Below are 20,209 nucleotides of genomic sequence, written 5' to 3' on the forward strand. Positions count from 1 at the left end.
ATCTGGAACCACTGCGCAAAAAAAGCTCAGATATTAAGATATACTGTAGATGATGTGTATCAGACTACTTTAACTTTCAAAGTCCGCCACACGCATACATGCTCTTATTTTGAGACTGCAAATTATTATTTGCAGTGTAGCTACATTAGAGAATACCTTTTCTTGCAATAGTTATTTATGGTGACAAGTAAGTATTAGATTTAGTCTGATTGTGTCTTGATATTTGTCCTTTTGTGTCTCAAACATAAGGACCAGGTGAGGCCCACTTGTGGCAGTTTAGTGGTACTGCATATGTTTTTTCTCTGTTGTTTGGTAGCATGCTTATTGAATATGAAGCTGCTCATAAATGAATGGTTTGAGGGCATGCAGTGGCCCAGTTACAACTTTGAATGTAATCATTTTAATCAATGAATGATTCTTGCATGTGCTTGTCAGCTTGAAATTCAGCTATTAAAAGAATTTGACGCCACGCAGGTTCTACTCGCTCACCCACACACATCATGACATGATATTAGACACAGACTCAGTAACATAATTCATCCAATACATTGAAAACACGTGACTCCTAATCATTTCTGGATTTGTACTATCTTTGGCAGACCCAATCGACATAGTGACAGATCCTATCCCCCCTCATGAGTACAAAGCGGAGGAGGACACACGGCTCTACAAGTCAGTCAAGACCCAGCGGGGTCCACTGCGGGACGACTGGATAGAAGAGTACAACAATAACCCGGGGAAGACCCCCATCATGTGTGCCTACAAACTGTGCAAGGTGGAGTTTCGCTACTGGGGCATGCAGTCTAAGATTGAACGCTTCATCCATGATGTTGGTAAGTATGCACTCAAATATGTTACAGTCCTTTATGTGATAGAGTAACTTTGTATATTTCGACAGGATTATAATGTGGAAACCTTTTTCAAGATCTGTGTGTAATATTTTCCACTGTCTCTCCCCAGGACTGAGAAAGGTGATGGTGCGTGCCCACCGGCAGGCCTGGTGCTGGCAGGATGAGTGGTACGGTCTGACCATGGAGGACATCCGGCAGCTGGAGCTGGAAACCCAGCTGGCCTTGGCCACCAAGATGGCCCAGTTCAGTCAGGCGGAGGAGGCCACAGAGGCCAACGGAGGTGCTCCGTCTCCGGACAAAGAACAGGAGGCTAAAGAGGCAATCAACTCCATTGAAGCTGAAGAGGTAGTCGTCAGCCAAGGAGGAGAGACTCTCCAGCCACGAGGTGTTCTCACCAAGCAGTGGTCCACTTCATCCAGATCCTCTCGCTCATCCAAGAGAGGAGGTGAGGAGCATGCCATCTTCATCTGTATGACAGTGTGTGAGACTGACACTGGTGTGAAAGTTATCACAGGAACCTGCAGTCATTATGAATTTACATGGCTCCCTATGCAGTTTTTCAGCCCCTTCTACTGAAGCTGTGCCCTGTTCTGAGCCGTACTCCTTCCTTCACACATTGTCACCTCTATATTTACACCTCCTCATGCCTTATTTATCCAGTCTGCTACCTGAGTCCTTTCCACCTTAAAAGGTTGAGGTAGACTAACAACAAAGTCAAACTGTTTCTTAAGTAAACACTGCCAGGTTTGAAATTTGAGTTGCTGGAAGTCAGTATGTGAAGTATTTAACAAGGTCACACTTGTGCAAAGGCAGAGTAGTGCTGTTACGTTGTTTGTGAAAAGTGACCCACCCAAAATTAGTCTGTTGAGTTTAAAACACTCATTCCTCTGTGAACTTAAGAGGTGACTGTTAAAAGTCATTAGCTCACTTTTGCGTGAAGAATTGCATATTGACAACAAAAGGGATGATCGACTGTTGATTTTTTTCTTGCTACGCTGACATTAAGGTGATTTTAACTTACTAACCATCAGAACAAAGATCTTTTCCATGAATCTAAAAAACCCCAGATCGTATACTTCACTGGCACACATCTTTTACACAGCTTGCAGAATATGGTTATGTAATATCCTTAAGCTCTGCTTTGACATCTGGGTAAAACTCAAATACAAGATGTTACGTTTTTCTGTGGCGCAAAGACTTCTTCCATGCTGGCATTTCACTGGCATGCTATGACGTCAGTACGCCCAAACCCTCCTGCCCTATGGCGTTACCCACAATAACCATGATTGGATGATTGTACAGTATGAAAATAGAAATGATTGCCCAACCCCAATCCATGGAAACCACTTTCGCATCATAATTCATTCTGCAGTCTCTATGAACAGTATGCTCCAAAATGTTTTGCCAAAACTGCTTCACGTCACCTCCTCAAAACTCTGCAGCTCTACAGGAAGTATTGTAATAGCAGTATTAAAAAAATGCACAAAACTGAATGATTCAGATGCCACTGAAGAGCTCCAAGCTCTTGTTGATTTGGTGTTAATAAAGTCAAAGTCAAAGCACACTCTGCTTTTGTACCACACTTTGCTTTTCTGTCCAGCGTCCGATGTTAATTAGAATGTTTTCACTCTACTCGACCAATTTCTACTCACGCCCCCACATGTGCTGTACTATCAAACTTACCTCGCCTCACCCAAACAACTCGGCGGATCACACCTGGTTATTTTTAGCAGCAGCCATGACATCACAAACCACATGTCCGCACTCATCAAAACACTCATCTCCAGTGTCACCCCTACATCAAGGCAGCGCTCACTGTAGCTGCCACCTGGACCCCGACTCTCATCCAGAGTGCCTTGTTTCACCCCCATAACTCCCCCCTGTGGTTTTCTCCTGGGCTATTTATAGCTGCAGCTCTGACATCACAGACTAGAGCAGGCTGACGCTCTTCACATTGACCCTCCCCTCCACCACTGCTGTTTCTTTCTGTGTGCTGACAGCTACAGCTGGGTCTCCCCCCCCCTCTCACCAGGCTGCCCCTTAGAGCGACACCCTTCTCTTCCTCCGCACTAATGATATATAAGACTGAAGACACGTGATAGACCAGCCCCGCTTCTAGTATCACCATTTTCCTCAACTGGCATTTGGTGGTCAGTGTACATGTAGCTTGTCTGTGTTACATTGGGCCTCACTTTTCACACACCCCTCTGACCACCAAGCACTCCATCTGTGATGAAGTAATGCACCACTGAGACTGTTGCATGTTTATATAACACTGTGTGTGTGTGTGTGGGCTGGGGGAGATTGTGCAATATTTCTTTGTCATAGTGTGTGTGTGTGAGTGTGTGTGTGTGTGTTTAAAAAGGGAAAGAGAGAGGCTGAAACACATGTCCCAAAATAATGATGGATTTTTTGTTCATGTTTGGTCTTTCAGTGAGCCCATCACGTCACAGCATCTCGGAGTGGAGGATGCAGAGCATAGCGCGAGACTCGGAAGACAGCTCGGACGAAGAGTTCTTCGACGCTCATGGTAACCGCAGTTTTAATTTATTTTATGGATTGGAGTCGATAGTTAGATCAATAGTTTATTGTGTTCAGTTTTCCAAGAACTGCCTGCTCCCTTCTCTCCTGACTCTGCATGCATCTCTTTAACCACAGATCAGTTCTTAAGCTTCCCAGATACCCAGCATGCTTTGGGGCTGCAGTTGAAATAGGTGGGTTTGGTGGTGCGACAGCCATGCTCTCTCTGCTGGATGAGTTTGGCCGAGGACGCAGGCCGGGTGTCTCATCCTGACGTCTAGTTCAAAAATCACAATCGTCTCTGCCCATCAGTCCCCCCTGACCAACACATTATCTTTACACACACACACACACACACACCCACACACACACACACTGTCCTTTACAATTCATGATACGTCCAAGCAATAAATGATCCCCAACAAATAATTCATCAATGTTTGTGTGGTTAAATTGTTTCAGAACATTTTATCATAATGATGAAATAAGAATAAAATTGTGCTCTCGTTTGTCATGTTGATACCGATTTAGCTGCACTCGTTAGTCTCCACCTGTTTCAAGTGTAATAAATCTTGCTCATGTTATTTTGAGTAGAAATCATTAGACTGAATTGTGTTGACATGTGATAATTTATTGCTTTTTTTTAAATTAGTATTCATGTTTGTCCGGGTGAATTATTGCATGTTGGGTGACTGAAGTGAAAGCACATTACATTTTATTAAATGAACTGATTAAACTTAATTAAAGATGAAGTGTACACGAGATACAGTGCATATGAACACAAGTGTGTGCTTTGGTGCCTGGATGAATCACATGATGGTGGTACACAAATTAAATTTGGAAACAGACTGACTTGGCTCAGATTGCCTCTGATATTAGATTTCTATCTTTAAAGTTTGTTTGTGGGCACCGTCGTCCTGCAGTTATCGTCTGTTACAAACACTTGAGGTGCATCTCCAAGTTTATTTTGCACTGTCGCATTCGCCTTTTCTGTGTGGCTTGTCTTTTTTCAGAATAAATAAAATAAGATGAGATAAATAAAAGGAAAGCCTTAAGAAAACTCATCATAGACCCACATTCAGTGTGTCTACATTGCCATGGATTATTAATGGGAGGTGTGAATCTACACATCATGATACACACTACACTTGTCCTATAAAGCTGGTGATAGTTATTCTTCCAACTGATAAAACTACCAAAGTTATATTTTTACATCACATCTTTTATTCAAGTACGACTTTTGGGTACAGTTGACTGAAGAAATGAAAGCAGATGCATTTGTTCTATGAGTAGTACTTGAGTTAAAAGTCTTAAAGTATCTGATATTGGATTTACTTAAGTATCAAAAGTAATTTTTTGGCAATAAATGTACCTCAGTATTATAAGTACAAGTAAAGGTATGTGCACAGTGTATGTTAGGGTTCAGTTGATTGTTCTGGTTGATTAACACATACCCAATTCAGCATTTTTTCTGATTATCAGAACCGGTGTTTTTGAAATATAATAAAATAAATCATGTTGAAAATGAGCTACATTGGCTCTGATGCAGCCTAAAGTCGTCAACTGAATGAAGCGAGTAAAAACTACAATATTTGCTTCCAAAATGTAGTGAGAGTATAAAGTAGCAGAAAATGTAAATACTTGAGTAAATGTACTACTTGTTATGTTCCATCACTGCTACTACACAACTTGCAGTTGAAACTGTAATGAAAAGTCCACTGATGAAATAAAGTTGCCTCCTTACCCTCACACCTTATTTTTTTTACCTAGGTTAGAACTGGGCTCTACATGTAAAGCAACTGAGGAAGTAAAATAAAAAAGTACTTAAGAAAAAGCCATTTTATGTTATATGTTGTACAGGACACACACTCTTTTAGAAACACAAACAACTGATGACAGGATGCTGATGTTAAAAACAGTCTCACTCTGGTGTTTGGGTTTATGAGAAACTGGCTGCAACCTAGTATTTGCTTGCAGTAAAATAAAATGATTACCAGTCTACACAAAAGATGTGGTATTTATTAGTTTATTAGTGTAGTTAGTCACATGACATTTGTTACTTTCAATTTTAGATTAGATTTCCAAGCTGAAGCGAACAGGAGGTGGCTGCCTGTTTCTAAGAAATGAAGATGCTGGCAGTGGAACAAAAATGTCCCAAGAGAGACATTAGCGGATGAAACGGGATATTCGTTTTTAGATCCTCAACCTTCCTTTTTAAATCTCAGATTAACGTCAGTGGAAGGATCACACAATCTATCATATGTTTATTTAAATTCAAAAGATGCATACTAGCTTGAATCTCGTAGGTAATGGTTTAATGGTGACAATTTCTTGTTTGGAAAGTTCCTTTCTGTTGGTCAACTGTTTCATCATATAAACAAATGTAACTTGTATAACTCTGTCACTATAAATTGGTTATACTGGTGGTGTTATGACAAATCTGTTAACCCTGAATGGCACATATACTGTAGTTGATCATGGTTTATCTTGTGTCGTCCCTGCAGAGGATCTCTCAGACGGCGAGGAGGTCCTCCCAAAGGAAATCGCCAAGTGGAATTCCAACGACCTCATGGACAAGATTGAAGCTTCAGAAGCCGAAGAAACTCCTGGTATGATGAAAACCGTTCGCACTTCATCGTGGACAGTCACACTCCCTCAGTACTTAAGAATGTATGTGTGTGTTTGCAGGTGAGCTGTTCAAGGAAATGACTATGGATTATGAAAGAGCAGCCAGTGAGGAAAGACTAGATGAGGTATGTGTGTCTGACAGCGAGTGTTTATCCACTAAACATAACTGGAAGCAGCCTTCTCTGATGCAGAACCATGTCTGAAATAAATATTCCTGAAGAATCCTCTCCAGAAAATGCCCATCAGGACCCAAAGCTTCTGTGTAACTTGATTTAATTTTCATAAACATTTGCATCAGGCTTTACAGTTTGGAAGATAACAGAAGGGATGTTTGTCCCTGAGCCTCTCTGTCCTCTTGTGTTCAGATGCGTGGCTCTGTTAGTGGCAAAGCCGATAGCTCTCCCATTCCCACCATCATGGTAACAAGGCACCAGTCAGTAAGTAAACATTTTGGCCCTAGTGCACTGTGGGCTACAGTAGCTCCACAGAGACCTCCCAGTCCCCCTGAACAAACCCAGTATTTACTGCCCCTGCCCTTTTTTCCCCGCCGTTGCCCCGAACCTAAATCCATGTGTACACCTCAACCTCACCACCCTCTGTTCAACTCCCGTGTACTTGCAGCTGTGGTGTTGAGTGTACATGTAGTGCTTCTTTGAAAATGTTTTGTATCAAAATATGTTGTTCAGTTTAATGTAACTTGTCCTCAGGAAGTATTGTCGCTGTTTGCTGTTAGTTGAACAGTTGTCCAGGTGGAGTGAAGGTTGGCTCTGTACTGTTTCCCTTCATTCTTCTCTGCCCCTCTTACATTTTCTTCTGTGGTCCATGTTTGAAGAGACAGACACAATCTGACAAAACAAATGATTTGATGCAAAGTAACTAGGACATTCTTGTTTATCTGTCATTTCTCTATTAGCATTTATTGAATTCTCCAAGAGTTGTTCCTCACCATCCGGAAAACATTTCTGTTCTCAGGAGAGCTCGTCCCAGCAGTGTCTGCAGCCCTCCAAGATCCACGTGCTGATCTTGGTTCTGCACGGAGGGAACATCCTGGACACAGGCGGAGGCGACCAGAACAGCAAGCAGGCCGACGTCAACACGATTAGTACTGCTTTTGACACAGTCATGCGTGTCCACTACCCCGCTGCGCTGGGACGCATCGCCATCCGCTTGGTACCCTGCCCTGCCATCTGTGCCGAGGCCTTCTCCCTGGTGTCCAAGTAAGAGGACACATATGCACACATTTTTCTGCACGCTGCAAGCATTGTGGGTAATGATTGAATGTTTCTGTTTATTGACTGTGATTGCTGTTTGCTTTTGATGGAAAAAGTCCAGGTGCAGCTCATGGTCATGGCCCCCCTCTTCCTGTGTTTATTTCTTCACACTCCTCTTTGGACTGCCCTTGATCCGTGAAACATATTCATAATTCAACGTATTTATATTTGCTCCTTCACAAAGCCTGAGCCCGTACAGCTACGATGAGGGCTGTCTGTCCAGCAGCCAGGACCACATTCCCCTGGCGGCCCTCCCCCTCCTCGCCACCTCGGCTCCACAGTACCAGGAGGCCATGGCCACCGTCATCGTCAGAGCCAACCAGGTGTACGCAGACTTCATTAGGTCTCTGGACGGGGCAGCCTTCTCCGGCCAGGTCAGTTACTGTCCTGTCGTCAGATACCAAAAGTTTTGAGTTGTTCCCTTTTGATGTTTTGTGTTTCTGTTATAATCTCGCCGTATCATGGCTGCGCCTGTTCTTGATCTTTGTATTGCTTTGTACCCTTTATAGCCAAATATTGATTAATACTAGATAACACATTATTAATTTGATTCTCTGCATCATCGCAAACAGTTGTATAATAATAAACGCCAACATGATTTATGATATTTCCTCCTGGAAAACAACTTCTTTTATGAGCATATTCACCTTGTTTTTATTATTGAACTGTCTTGGAGCAGGTGTATAGATGTTTTAGACAAACTTGAACTTAATGAGAACAAAAATAAGATTATTTATTTTATTTACTTTAAGTCTGACCCTTTTCCGCTCTAGGTATGCCTCATTGGGGACTGCGTGGGAGGAATATTGGGATTCGATGCACTGTGCAGCAGCAATCAGACAGTTAATGAAAGCCAGAACAGCAGTCGCCGGGGCAGTGTTGTCAGTGTGCAGGTAAGAGACAAAAAAGTGTCAAAAATATGTCTCTGAAACTGATATTGTTCTGAAATCACCCAAAGATATATGGATTCTTTCTAAGGTGTTTTAAGTTTTTTACCAAATGTTGCCGAATCGTCCCTTCAGGACCAGGACCTCCTCTCTCCTGGCATCATTGTCAACAGCGGGCACGGGTCAGCCTCTCCGACCCTTGAGGGCAGCCGCCACCTCAGTCGCAGTAACATCGACATTCCTCGTGCCGGTACAGGAGACGACAACAAGAGATCACTGCCACGCAAGAGAAGCGACTCCTCCACCTACGAAGTGGACACAATAAAACAACACCAGGCCTTTCTGACCAGGTGTGTTGAGTGTGGGATGACAAAAATCTTTGTCAGTTCTTGTTTTTTATGTATCTTCAGTCCTCATGGAAACGACTTTGTGCTGTCCTTCCAGCTTACACTCCAGTGTCCTCAGGAACGACACAGCCTCACGGAGGTCGAGCAGCAGCACTATGCTGGATGGAGGCTCCCTGGGGAAGTTTGACTTTGAGGTGTCCGACTTTTTCCTCTTTGGTTCTCCACTGGGCTTGGTACTCGCCCTGAGAAAGACTGTCATTCCTATGCTCGATGGTAAGCTACTTTGGACAGAGGACTGCAATACTTAAAATGTAATCAGTGGTAGCAAAAAAAATTTATGTTGCATACAACACATTATGGAAGAGAATGAAATATATTTTCTGTCTGCAAAAGTACAAAAAGTTAACTTCAGGTGGAGATATAGCTGCAATGATTAGGCTAATAATCGATTGAAAGAAAATTAGTTGCCGACTATTTTGATAATCAATTTAACGAGTTGAGTAATTTTTCTATTAATAATAAAGATTTGCTTGCTCCAGCTTCTAAAATGTTCCCTGCTCTGCTTTTTCATTTATGACAGTAAATGGAGAGTATCTTGGTTTTGGACTGTTTTGGCCACTTTGGCCTGTTGAAAATTGAGCATTTTTCACAAAGTTTTGACATTTTAGAGACTAAATGATTAATCAATTAATCATGACAATAATCATAATAGTCATTTTTCATCATAAAAATGATAACTGTATGTCTGGTTGTGTTTATCGAGACTAAAAAGGATTTTTAAGAAAGATAAAGGATGGGTTTGTAGATTCTTTCCGTCTCCTCTCTCATGTTTTTGATTCAATTCCTCCCCCTAGTGGCCCAGCTGCGTCCTGCCTGTCAGCAGGTCTACAACCTGTTCCATCCAGCTGATCCCTCAGCCTCTCGACTGGAGCCTCTGCTGGAGAGGAAATTTCACCTCCTGCCTCCCTTCAACGTGCCCCGTTACCAACGCTTTCCCCTGGGAGACGGAAACTCCGCCCTACTGGGTGAGCCCTCTGCACGAATGATGTATAAAAGCCTCATTAATACAAATTCAGTGAACCTCCAGTTTTTAACTACAGTTTAGAAGAATTGATTTAGTCCTGACTTGGATTCACATGCACAGACACAAATGTGAAAGTCACAGAAATGAAATGAACATGTGCTGACACTGCACACACTGACCGTAACCCACTGTCCTGTTTCCCATGGATGCATGCCATAGACAACACATGCCTTTGAATACATCTCAGTAGCACACTGTGACTTCCTTTACGCACAAAGTAAACATTGTCTCAAAGAAAAATGAAACATTTTTCTACTGTTTGTGCTTCAAAGTCTTTTGTGAAGCAGTTTATTCATCTAAATGTGGTCATAGTCCTGCTGGTGGTTTCTGTTTGGACTGGTCATTATAGTGGAGTAACCCTTTGAGCCTTAACCTAAACTGTTTATACAGACATTTGTCTGTGATCCCCCCCCAACTAGGACACAGAAATGATTGAGTAGGACTGTACTGAATGTAATCGTCATCACCCCTAAAGAACTCGCTCCTTTGTGTGCAGGAGCGAAAATGTTTTTAAATGCAAAATGCCAACAAATGTGGTTGAAGCTGAAAACGTTGTGAATTTTGGGAACGACACCTTTTTCTATTAATTACGACTTTCTGACTTTACGAGTCTCGAGTTATTTGAAATGTGTACGAATTGTATAATACTCTTATATTAGCAGAGCCTAATCGATTTCTGTGTAGAACCGTACCGTGTAGAAACACCAGGTTTAAACAGAAAAAATAGACATGCAGAATTTAATGTTAATTTAAAATTCTAATGTCAATGTTATGAATGAAGCTTTGAAGCCTATTAGTGAGGTAACTAATGAGCAGAGGATATTTTCCTGAGGCTTATTAAAAAAGAGTGATATGAGGGTTAATAAGCTGTACAAGCTTGAAGATATTTTTGAAGGACATCAGACGAAGGTTGTGTCAGAGTCCTAAAAATGATAGCTCTCATCTCCTCAGGTCTGCCTTGTGTAGCAGATAGCGAAGTTTTCCATACCGATAAAGTTTTTATATCAAATTCAAGATCACTTTTGAAATAAGAAAGTGCAATCTGAGCATAGTGTTATGTGATAGTATATCTGTGACTAGCAGTTGAGGTTTTAAAGAAGTGGGCTCGACTAAGGGCTTGACTCTGCTTTCTTGTCTCATGTTCAGTTGTTCTTGCTTCATATGTTTTTGTGTCTTCCCTGTCTTCTTTCTTTCTTCCTCTTTCGGCCTCCTGTCCCCATATCTGCGTACGTGACTCTCTACCTCCAAACCACTCTTCCCTCCCCCCCTTTACCTCTGCCCCTTCTGCCCCTCCACCTCCCCTCTGTAGTGGAGACAGTCCAGAGCAACGCTCAGCTGCTACTTGACAGTGGGCCTCCCCTGTCCTTTCGCTGTCAGGAGACCATCAGTGAGACCTGCATCCCTGTGCCTGTGCTAAACTGGCAGGAGGGCTCCCTCAAAGCCACACCCGCCACTATGGAGTGTGTGTAGCCTCTCCCATTCACCTGCATCTGTCCTCACGCCCCATTCACTGTGTTTCTTTTGTCCGTCTGTTCCATCCTTATTGCTGTCACGTCCAAGATGCTCAGATTTATACCTACCATGTGTCCTCTATGAGTATTCCCATTGCCCGTTCTGATCAGGCCAGACAAAGATACACTGATAGACCAGGATAAATGCTTTTTTTAATCTAAATAACTTACTGTCAACAACCCTCTTTCCTAGTTGAATTCTTGGTCTCTTAACAATTTAAAATAAAACTAAATTGTAACAACTTGCCATGGAAATACTTCGGAAAATCTGACAAGCATCTCATGTGGTGTTACATTTCATCATTGCCATCATATATTCATGTCAGTGTTTGCAGGACACAAGCATTTGTGTTTGTGCTGTGGTTTTTAACCGGGTTTTATTGTGTATGCATCATCTCCATAACGGGAGGGTATTTCTACTATCGTCTGACTTTCAGAGAGGTTTGATGTGAAGATTGTGCTGCCTGTGACGTTGTGTTTGCATAGTGTGCTGTACGTGGAGCTCTATCTGTACATCCTGAATATACTGTGTCCTATGTTTCTCCTTGTGATAATGGTCAGAGGTCATCTGATTTTAATATATATCATTATGCCTGCAAAACCAAAGGACTATAACATGATACTACTTCGCTATTAGATAAAAATCACCTTCATATGAGATACTGACATGTGGGTGTGACTGTAATAGATGTGGACATTTGTGATCTTACATTCACTAAGTGTTTTATGTACTCATGCGCCCGGTTACAGAAATCTGACCTTGGCCGCCATGTGGCCGCCTTCTGGTTTCACATGTCCTCTGAAACCATGGTGCCTGCCCGCCGTCACATTTCTCTCCTGCCACCCCAAACCCACGTCTCCCTCCCCGCCCTCCATCACTGTGAGTTCCCCTTACCTGTGTCTCTGTCTAATGGGATCTCCTTGTTTCGGCTCAATAGCGGATGTTGTTCAGTCTCATGGTGGTGTCTTCATGGACAGTTCGTACCCCTCATCCCCCGTAACGGGCCCCCTCTCCCGGGGCCAGCGGAGGGCCAGTGAGGTCAGCATTGCCAGCCAGGTCTCAGGAATGGCAGACAGTTACACTGCCTCCAACATAGCCAACAGTAAGTGTTCTCAATACCAACCAGCCTCTCTCTCTCTCTTCCTTGCACTCACACAAACACTGGTAGTTATTCTCCTTCTTTCTCTTTCATTCAGCCTAACTTTTCTCCCTATTTCTCTCTCTCTTTCCGACTCTCCTCCTTCATCTTCTCTCTCAACCCCGTTACTCTGACTCTACACACACCCCACGCCACAGCTGGAGCAGTCTACTCAGCCTGATAGACATGAATACCCCACTCCTTTTTTCTACTTTTTCTGCTCAGCCCGACGCAACACCTGCATTATAACGAGGCTGTTTCTTGTTGAAATTCAAAGTCAGAGTATGAGCAAGTAGAGTCCTGAAGAACAGCAAGTTTAGCGCCACTTTTCACTGTCTGTCTTACTCTTATCCACTGTCTAAATGTAAATGCAATGAACGAGTGCTGCATTTATCTAATGTTGCAATGCATGTAGACACCTGCCTCCCTCAGCCATTTCCTGCATTGTCCACTCCCTAGTGCAATGTTTGCTGAGATGACCGGTATTCTGTTGTGTTTTATGTGAGACTGTCCTTCGAAGTCCTCCCCCTCCCTCTCTATTTCACTTCTGTTACCAAAGCATTTATTTGTACTTCACATAATTGTTCTGCACAGCTGTTTTAGCACCTACAGTGTAACTTTGGAGCTGCGCATAAACTAAATACGACACCAGAGCATGAAGAGGACGTTCAGCAGCAGCGCGCCGCCTTGCTGCCTTAACTGCACTAACAATTATTTTTCAGCTTGGCCTTTCACAGTTCTGTTGCAGGCAGCTTACTGACACTGGACGCATCCCAACATGACTCCTCAAACTGTTTAAACTGTCATAAACATACCATACCAACGTGCATCCTTTTTTCATATGATTTCTTTCTCTTTGTTTTCTCCCCATAGCCAAATCATGCCAAATTAACCAATCCAAAAAGTTGAGCCTTTTGTCCCAACTCGCCTTATCGTCACAAACCAAATTCTTCCTGAAAAGTCCTCCTAAGTCCCGTAAGAAAGCAGAGGCTGGCCAGGCCCCAGGATCTCCTGATGCAGATCTAGCAGCAGAGCTGGACAGTGAGGCAGAGACTAGTGAAGGTCAAAGTCCCATTGGTCAGTACGAGAACTGCCTGTCAGCTGGGCTGGACTTTGCTATATCTGATTTGGTCTCTCTGGACTCCCAGGCGGAAGTGGAGCAAGGTATTTTTCTAAGGGAGGGGCCTTCTGACATCAACGTGAGGCTACAGCTCTTCTCTGTTTGCTGGTTTACACTGTGTCAAAATCCAAAACCTCAATGCTGCTCTTCCAGAAAGCCTCTTTTTCCTTCCCTTTATTTGTATTCTTTCAAAATTGATTCATAAGGAAACAAGGTATTCACTTTCAATAATGAGGAATAATGCATAAATCCAGACCTTGCCTTTGGTTTCCAAATCCATAATCTTAACTAACATACTAACATAAATCCCCACCTTCAGTTGCTCAAATAATCATATGTCATCTCTAACTGTGTTTTTGCTTCCTTCTGCACTTGATTTTTTCTGGAAATAACATTATAAACTCCTGATTTCCTTCGTTTAGCTCAAGAAATGCTGGGATCGGTGTTGATTGTGGTTTAACACTGAAATTGTCTTTTTCTTTAGCGGGGCATCACATACCTCACACTAGTTCTTGCAGTTTCGTCTTACATATCTGCGCTGTATTCACTTCATTCCCATCATAGTTGCAGCACGTTGGTGGGGCACAAAGCGGCTGGACTTTGCCCTGTACTGCCCCGATGCTTTGACCGCTTTCCCCACTGTGGCTTTACCACACCTCTTCCATGCATCCTACTGGGAATCCACAGATGTTGTGTCTTTCCTCCTAAGACAGGTAAGTCAACTTTAGAAACCACCATTCTTTATGTGGCCAGCAGGACGTTAGTCCTCGTCAGAGATACTGAAGAAGAGCCATTGAAATATCTCCTGTAGGTCATGAGGCATGAAAACTCCAGCATCCTGGAGCTTGATGGCAAAGAAGTTTCTGAATTCACCCCCTCCAAACCTCGGGAGAAGTGGCTCCGAAAGAGGACTCATGTGAAGATCAGGGTAGGGATCAGACGGAGAAAAGCGTTTCTCAGAATCATTCTTTTATTTTCATCCATAAAATCAGCATCAATAACCTTGTAACATCAAATAAACTTGTATGTTTCTTCCACTCCTTTGACAGAACGTGACTGCCAACCACCGTGTGAACGATGCAGTGTTTACAGAAGACTCCCAGCAGGTCGTGACAGGTCGCTTCATGTACGGTCCTCTTGACATGGTCACTTTGGCCGGGGAGAAGGTGATCACTCTTTTGTCTTTAAAACAGCACACATAGACTGCTACTACTGTCAGTAGTGCTTTGGTAATTTGTGCTCAACCAAGGTTTTGTAATCCTGTGCAGGTTGACCTCCACATCATGACCCAGCCTCCATCAGGAGAATGGGTGTACTTCAACACAGAGGTGACCAACAGCAGTGGCCGTGTGTCTTTTGTCATCCCAGAGGACAAACGTCTGGGCATCGGAGTCTACCCAGTCAAAATGGTTGTCAGGTGAGATGAGTTTGACCTTTTCGGTAGGTAATCCTAGTAGGAAAAGCCCTACTAATAACATTAACAACGACTCCGTTCTATTTAGGTGTCCCAGTAAGCACAACAGCAGCCAGAAAAAAACTACTTCACCTGGTCTTTGCTTTTCTCCATTTTCTTACACTCTTTTCATTCTCCAGGGGCGACCACACATTTGCAGACAGCTACCTGACAGTTATTCCGAGAGGCACAGAGTTTGTGGTTTTCAGCATCGACGGGTCATTTGCTGCCAGTGTGTCGATCATGGGCAGTGATCCCAAAGTGCGGGCAGGAGCCGTGGATGTTGTCAGGTACCCTGCTGCTGCCCTGCTTCTCATATTTTCTTGGGTTTGAAACGAGATTCTCTTTTAGACTGAAGCATATTCGCATGTAGCATTGTTTTTTAATTCTGTACTCCTGTTCCTTCTCATTGCAGACACTGGCAGGATTTAGGCTATTTGATCATCTATGTGACAGGACGACCTGACATGCAGAAGCAGCGGGTGGTGGCTTGGTTGTCTCAGCACAACTTCCCTCATGGTATTGTCTCCTTCTGCGACGGCCTGGTCCACGACCCGCTCAGACACAAGGCCAACTTCCTCAAGTCCCTGTCAGAGGTCAGACTGGGAGGAAGGGAGGATTGAGGGGGGTCTTTAGTCATCTTTAGGAGTACCGTAGTTTGTCTATGTGTAGTCTTGATCTTTGTGGAATCAATTGTTAAGAAAACACACAATACCAAACGGTTCTCATGTTCATTTGACTGGTTCCAGGCCCACATGAAGATTTTCGCTGGCTACGGATCAACCAAAGACATCTCAGTTTACACCTCCATTGGGCTCCCTGCCTCACAAATATACATCGTTGGCAGGCCCTCCAAGAAGATGCAGCACCAGTGCCAGGTACCATTTGATTGTTTTATGCATATCTTGAGGAAACACCAAACTAACCTAACCTTAACCTAACCTACCCTTCAATGAAAGTTATTTAACATTTGACACTTTTAACTCATTCAACTAAATAAAAAAATATTGAACTGATCCAGAGTGTAAAACATTTCTGATTGTTGACAGCTGACCGTCTGTCTCTGCTCTACCCCTCTCAACAGTTCATCACAGAGGGATATGCGGCTCATTTGTCCCAGCTGGAGTACAACCACCGTTCTCGGCCAGCCAAGTCCAGCAGCGCACGCATGGTGCTCCGTAAAGGCAGCTTCGGCTTGGGCGCAAACAGCGACTTCCTGCGGAAGAGGAACCACCTGCTGCGTACCATCTCCTCTCAACCGGCCCCCAGCTCCCCAACAGGCAGCATCCACAACCGACCAGAACGCACACAGAGCCAATCAGACGGGGAACGGCTGGAGAGCATTCACAGCCACAGCCAGGGAGCGACACAGCGCAGCATGAGCATCACAGCCAGCTGCTGGGGTCGCAGCAGCAGCACCAAGCTGGAGCCAGGCGTTTTCAGCCCCAAATGAAATTAGCAAGACAATGTCCCTTCGGGAGAGTGACTTAAAAATACAGGGCTGAGGAAGAGACTCCTGATAAATATACAAGCAAAGAGTAAGAACAGTTTGCACCAGATGGGTAAATACCACGATATAAACAACAGGTGCTACAAACAGCTCTTTATAAAACTAATGCCAGTCGCACTCAACACCAATATTTATGGACAGGGGCTGTATTTATTATAAAACACACACAAACTCAACAGGCATTTCAAGCATCTTCCTGAAACAGGAACATGCTCACAAGTAGTCATAGCTTATATTCTAGGAATCTAGACTGTTTCTACTGTTTAGTAAATATTTATCCGTCTTGAATACAAGGTCAGCTTTTCCTCCTACAACAGGCTTTTGGAGAAGGTCACACATACAAGCGCCCCCATGCGAGAACACAAACCGGTTACAGTCAGCCTGTATCAGATCCAAGTGCTGATACTGCTCTGTAGCTGCCAACTGCAAGCACAACAATTACTAAAGAGATCAACTTTGAGCATAATGGTTTGAAAACTTTGTCCTTTTTATGTGATCATCATATAAGTTCAGGTCTAGGAGCAGAGCTGAGAATCAGGTAAAACTGGATTGTGTGTCTTTTCTGGGTGTGACTAAACAAACACACAAGCTTTAAGCGAACATCTTTCCTGGATTTTTTTTAGGACGAGCATCATCATTTCTAAACATTTAAAAACAATGTCACATGAAATGATTTGATCAAAAGCAAATATTCGGTGCAATGACTAAATAATCATCAAACCATACAGTCCAGTTTTGCTCGCTTCATACTCGTCCCTCAGACCAAAGAACCATCCAAATATCACACGAAGCGCGAACGGCGAAATGACCCTTTAACTATGTTTGCAGCTGAAACTTGTTCCTGGGATTTTATAGCATTTCACCACATCTGATCATAGTGCACTGACAGTAATATATGACTCAGCTATAGGGAAAAACTCCCACTACTGAACGTTAACGTGCCAAAGTAAACAGTGTAGAATGATATGCTGTACATGAAGAGGGAGGAAATGATTCGGGTCTCATGTGTAAAAATGGAATAGAGTGTGTAAGTATGTAAGAATGCCTTAACAAGGCTTGTATATAATTGTTATATTACAGTGCAGATCTGGTATCTGGTCCACTGAAGACCAGTTTTAAGTGTCTTCTTTACTCTGGGGGTAAACACCACCTCATTCAGGATACACTTTATTGATTGATTAAGATAATTGTTGTTATTTAAGACTATAGATATTTTAAAATGTATTGATTTTGTGAACAAAATGTGTTTTAAGATTACTTTAGCTATATTGTTTTTTTTTTTTCTTTGAACTTCAGTTGCAGCAGCCAAAACTCAAAGAGGTCTTTGCCTGGCACAGTATTGTATTTTTATGATTTTCTCTTGCAGATCACCAGAATTGTATCAACAGAACTTCTATATCTCGTGTCATATATTGTATGTTTGTTATTATCTATTTTGGAAATTTGGGATATGGCTTCTCTCCGGTTATCCCACAGCTGTAAATGAGGCGTTGAATGTGCTCATAGATAATCCTCCTTAGGTTAAGGTCTCTTTTCTCTGTTCTGCTGCGCCTTTTAGAGGAAGAACAATCTGCAAATTGTAAATTCTGTACAATATGCTGTCAGAAGTAGGTACACACAGAGCTAGGATTTACTTTATGCTGTTCGCCATTTATTTCTGAAAGGGGTAAAAATGTGTGATTTATTCATTCACAAAATGATGTTTATTTGTCCCGCTAATAGGCATGTACAGAGCTGACTGCAATGGACCAATATGGGCTCAAATGTAAGGGGAAACGTGCAATATTACTCAACCACACCACAACATCAGACAGACCGTGTTGAGTGAATGTCACTGTGCACTGACAATCAGCTCAACAGGTGTAAGTGCTACAGATGTCAAACTGCAGAGGGTACCTGAACACATCTTAGCACTCAACAAAGGCACAGGTACACATGCAACGTTTAGATTTCACACAAGAAGTGATCATGGTTTGAAATATTACAGTAAGCTTTCTCCTGTGGACAGACGAGCAGTCTTAACTTTGTTTTTGTTCTGGTGTGAAGGCCAAGATAAAGTCACTTCATTTAAAAGTGACGCATAATCACACTCAGTTCACTAGTTCCACCTGTCCTGCAAACAAATCTTCACGGAGGTTTTAGTGTTCACTTCTTGAACACTCTGTTTTGGAGTGGTTCAAGTTAAAGGTCCAGTGCGTAGGATTTATGGGGCAGAAGTGGAATATAATATTTTTCATTTAATGTATGATCACCTGAAACTCATGCTGCGTTCCTCAAAGGTTGGAACGTCCGGGTTGAACTTTCCAAATTCTGACCTCCAAGTGTTTCTAGGTGCACAACACCAAACGTTAACAAAAAACTTGGCTTACTGTGACAAAATGATCATCAGCAACTTTACACCTCAGGAGCTCAGCCTCCTTGCATACATAAATGAAAAAGAGGAGGAAAACGACATGAGGTAACAGCCAAATACAAATACTGTTGTGTGACGTCAGACAACTGCTCCCTCATAAAGTTGGGGTAAAGGGATGTCCCCCGAGCTTACAAGAAGAATTTCCGACTTTAAGTGGTGATCCATTGTACTTTCTCTAGTAGGAGGTTTGACTTTTCCGAGTTCAGACTTGTCTAAAACGCAGCATTTGTGCATTTCGTTGTGTTTTCGTTACCATAGAATGAGCCTTTTTTTATCTACAGAGGGACCAGGTTCTCTTCTACGGACATGTTGCACCACCGTGTTTCCACAGTAGCCCAGAATGGAGAAACAAAACGCTGGTTCTAGAAAGGGCCTTTTGCATTTTTAGTAGCCACCGTTAAGGAGGTGAAAAAAGAGATATTTATTTGGTTGCAATCTGCTAATCTGTACTAAATCCTGCACACCGGACCTTTAATGATCATTTTGGAGTCTGTAGTTTGTGCCGCTGTTGAACTGTATTGTGTTCTACTGAGTGGTGTTTCTATTGTTTTGCCTATCCCTTTTTAATTAACGAGGGAAGGCTTAAATCTCAAGGCTGACATCCCTATAACTTCTTCAACCAGGACTCATTTCTAGCTACCTGGTGAAGAAAGGTGCAATTACATGCTGTACTACTGTCCCTCTGCATTTTGACCACTTCAAAGATTCGGCTTGAAGCCATATATATCGAAAAGCTGCTGATTAAACAAAGGCTGTTTGTACATTAATAGTAATAATAAGACAAAAAAGGACAGACAATGCTGAAAACGATGCACTCATCTAAAGTTGTTAACTCCTCGACCCTATTCCCTCCCTCAGAGATCTGGATTACCTGGATGATAAAATCCAGAGAATGTAAAGCAGTGCAGTTATCCTCTGGGCAGACAGTCGCTTCGATTCTGCTACTGACACACACATTACCAGAGGCCTTACATTTCCCTTTTTTGCCTTACATTAACCATTGTGTTGCGAGGCCTAGAATGAACGCTGCTCGCTCCTGAATTGACTTCATAAAAAGGATAGACTGTTCATGTAGACCTCAATAGGAAAAGGCCATATTTTCTTAAAAAGGCTTTGGCTTGCTTTACCTTTTGAAGGAAATGTACAAAGGAGAAACCAGTTTGACGTATTTCACCACCATTAGGCAGACCATCACTATCTCAAGCTTCGTTCCCCGGGGTTAATGCAATGCCGCAACTGTTAGATCAACAGTTAGCATTTATAGGCTGTATATATATATACACCACATACCTTGGTAAATATTTTCATTGTACAGGGTGTGTATCTTGTAGGTTTTGGATAACTTCATTTTATCCATCCCCTTGTGTTTTTATGTACAGTGTATAAAGAACATATAAAGAACAACTCAGTCATTTTGGCCTTTTTTTCTGAATTCAAAGTGGTGACTATATTATGGTTCAGCTCAATGACAAGGA

General features: G+C 42.7%; 1 protein-coding gene across 2 annotated transcripts in view; it reads left to right on the forward strand.

The window, feature by feature from the left end:
* The window catches only part of LOC140995794 (membrane-associated phosphatidylinositol transfer protein 2-like), a 44,407-nt gene extending 24,269 nt beyond the window's left edge, over positions 1 to 20,138 (forward strand). Inside the window, exons 5-25 of one of the 2 annotated variants that reach the window (XM_073465884.1) lie at positions 600 to 833; positions 961 to 1,296; positions 3,286 to 3,381; positions 5,876 to 5,980; positions 6,060 to 6,124; positions 6,972 to 7,216; positions 7,455 to 7,644; positions 8,044 to 8,163; positions 8,293 to 8,507; positions 8,602 to 8,777; positions 9,359 to 9,529; positions 12,038 to 12,202; positions 13,112 to 13,402; positions 13,923 to 14,071; positions 14,170 to 14,286; positions 14,408 to 14,524; positions 14,627 to 14,775; positions 14,952 to 15,101; positions 15,227 to 15,407; positions 15,561 to 15,689; positions 15,896 to 20,138. In XM_073465884.1, the coding sequence (XP_073321985.1) occupies positions 600 to 833; positions 961 to 1,296; positions 3,286 to 3,381; positions 5,876 to 5,980; positions 6,060 to 6,124; positions 6,972 to 7,216; positions 7,455 to 7,644; positions 8,044 to 8,163; positions 8,293 to 8,507; positions 8,602 to 8,777; positions 9,359 to 9,529; positions 12,038 to 12,202; positions 13,112 to 13,402; positions 13,923 to 14,071; positions 14,170 to 14,286; positions 14,408 to 14,524; positions 14,627 to 14,775; positions 14,952 to 15,101; positions 15,227 to 15,407; positions 15,561 to 15,689; positions 15,896 to 16,264 (3,770 nt within the window). In that variant the 3' untranslated portion in view covers positions 16,265 to 20,138. The remainder of the gene's footprint in view (positions 1 to 599; positions 834 to 960; positions 1,297 to 3,285; positions 3,382 to 5,875; positions 5,981 to 6,059; positions 6,125 to 6,971; positions 7,217 to 7,454; positions 7,645 to 8,043; positions 8,164 to 8,292; positions 8,508 to 8,601; positions 8,778 to 9,358; positions 9,530 to 12,037; positions 12,203 to 13,111; positions 13,403 to 13,922; positions 14,072 to 14,169; positions 14,287 to 14,407; positions 14,525 to 14,626; positions 14,776 to 14,951; positions 15,102 to 15,226; positions 15,408 to 15,560; positions 15,690 to 15,895) is intronic. The other variant, XM_073465885.1, reaches the window with a different exon arrangement.
* The last annotated feature ends 71 nt before the right edge of the window (positions 20,139 to 20,209 follow it).

The sequence above is a fragment of the Pagrus major genome, chromosome 5 (genome assembly GCF_040436345.1).
Source record: "Pagrus major chromosome 5, Pma_NU_1.0".
Taxonomy (NCBI): domain Eukaryota; kingdom Metazoa; phylum Chordata; class Actinopteri; order Spariformes; family Sparidae; genus Pagrus; species Pagrus major.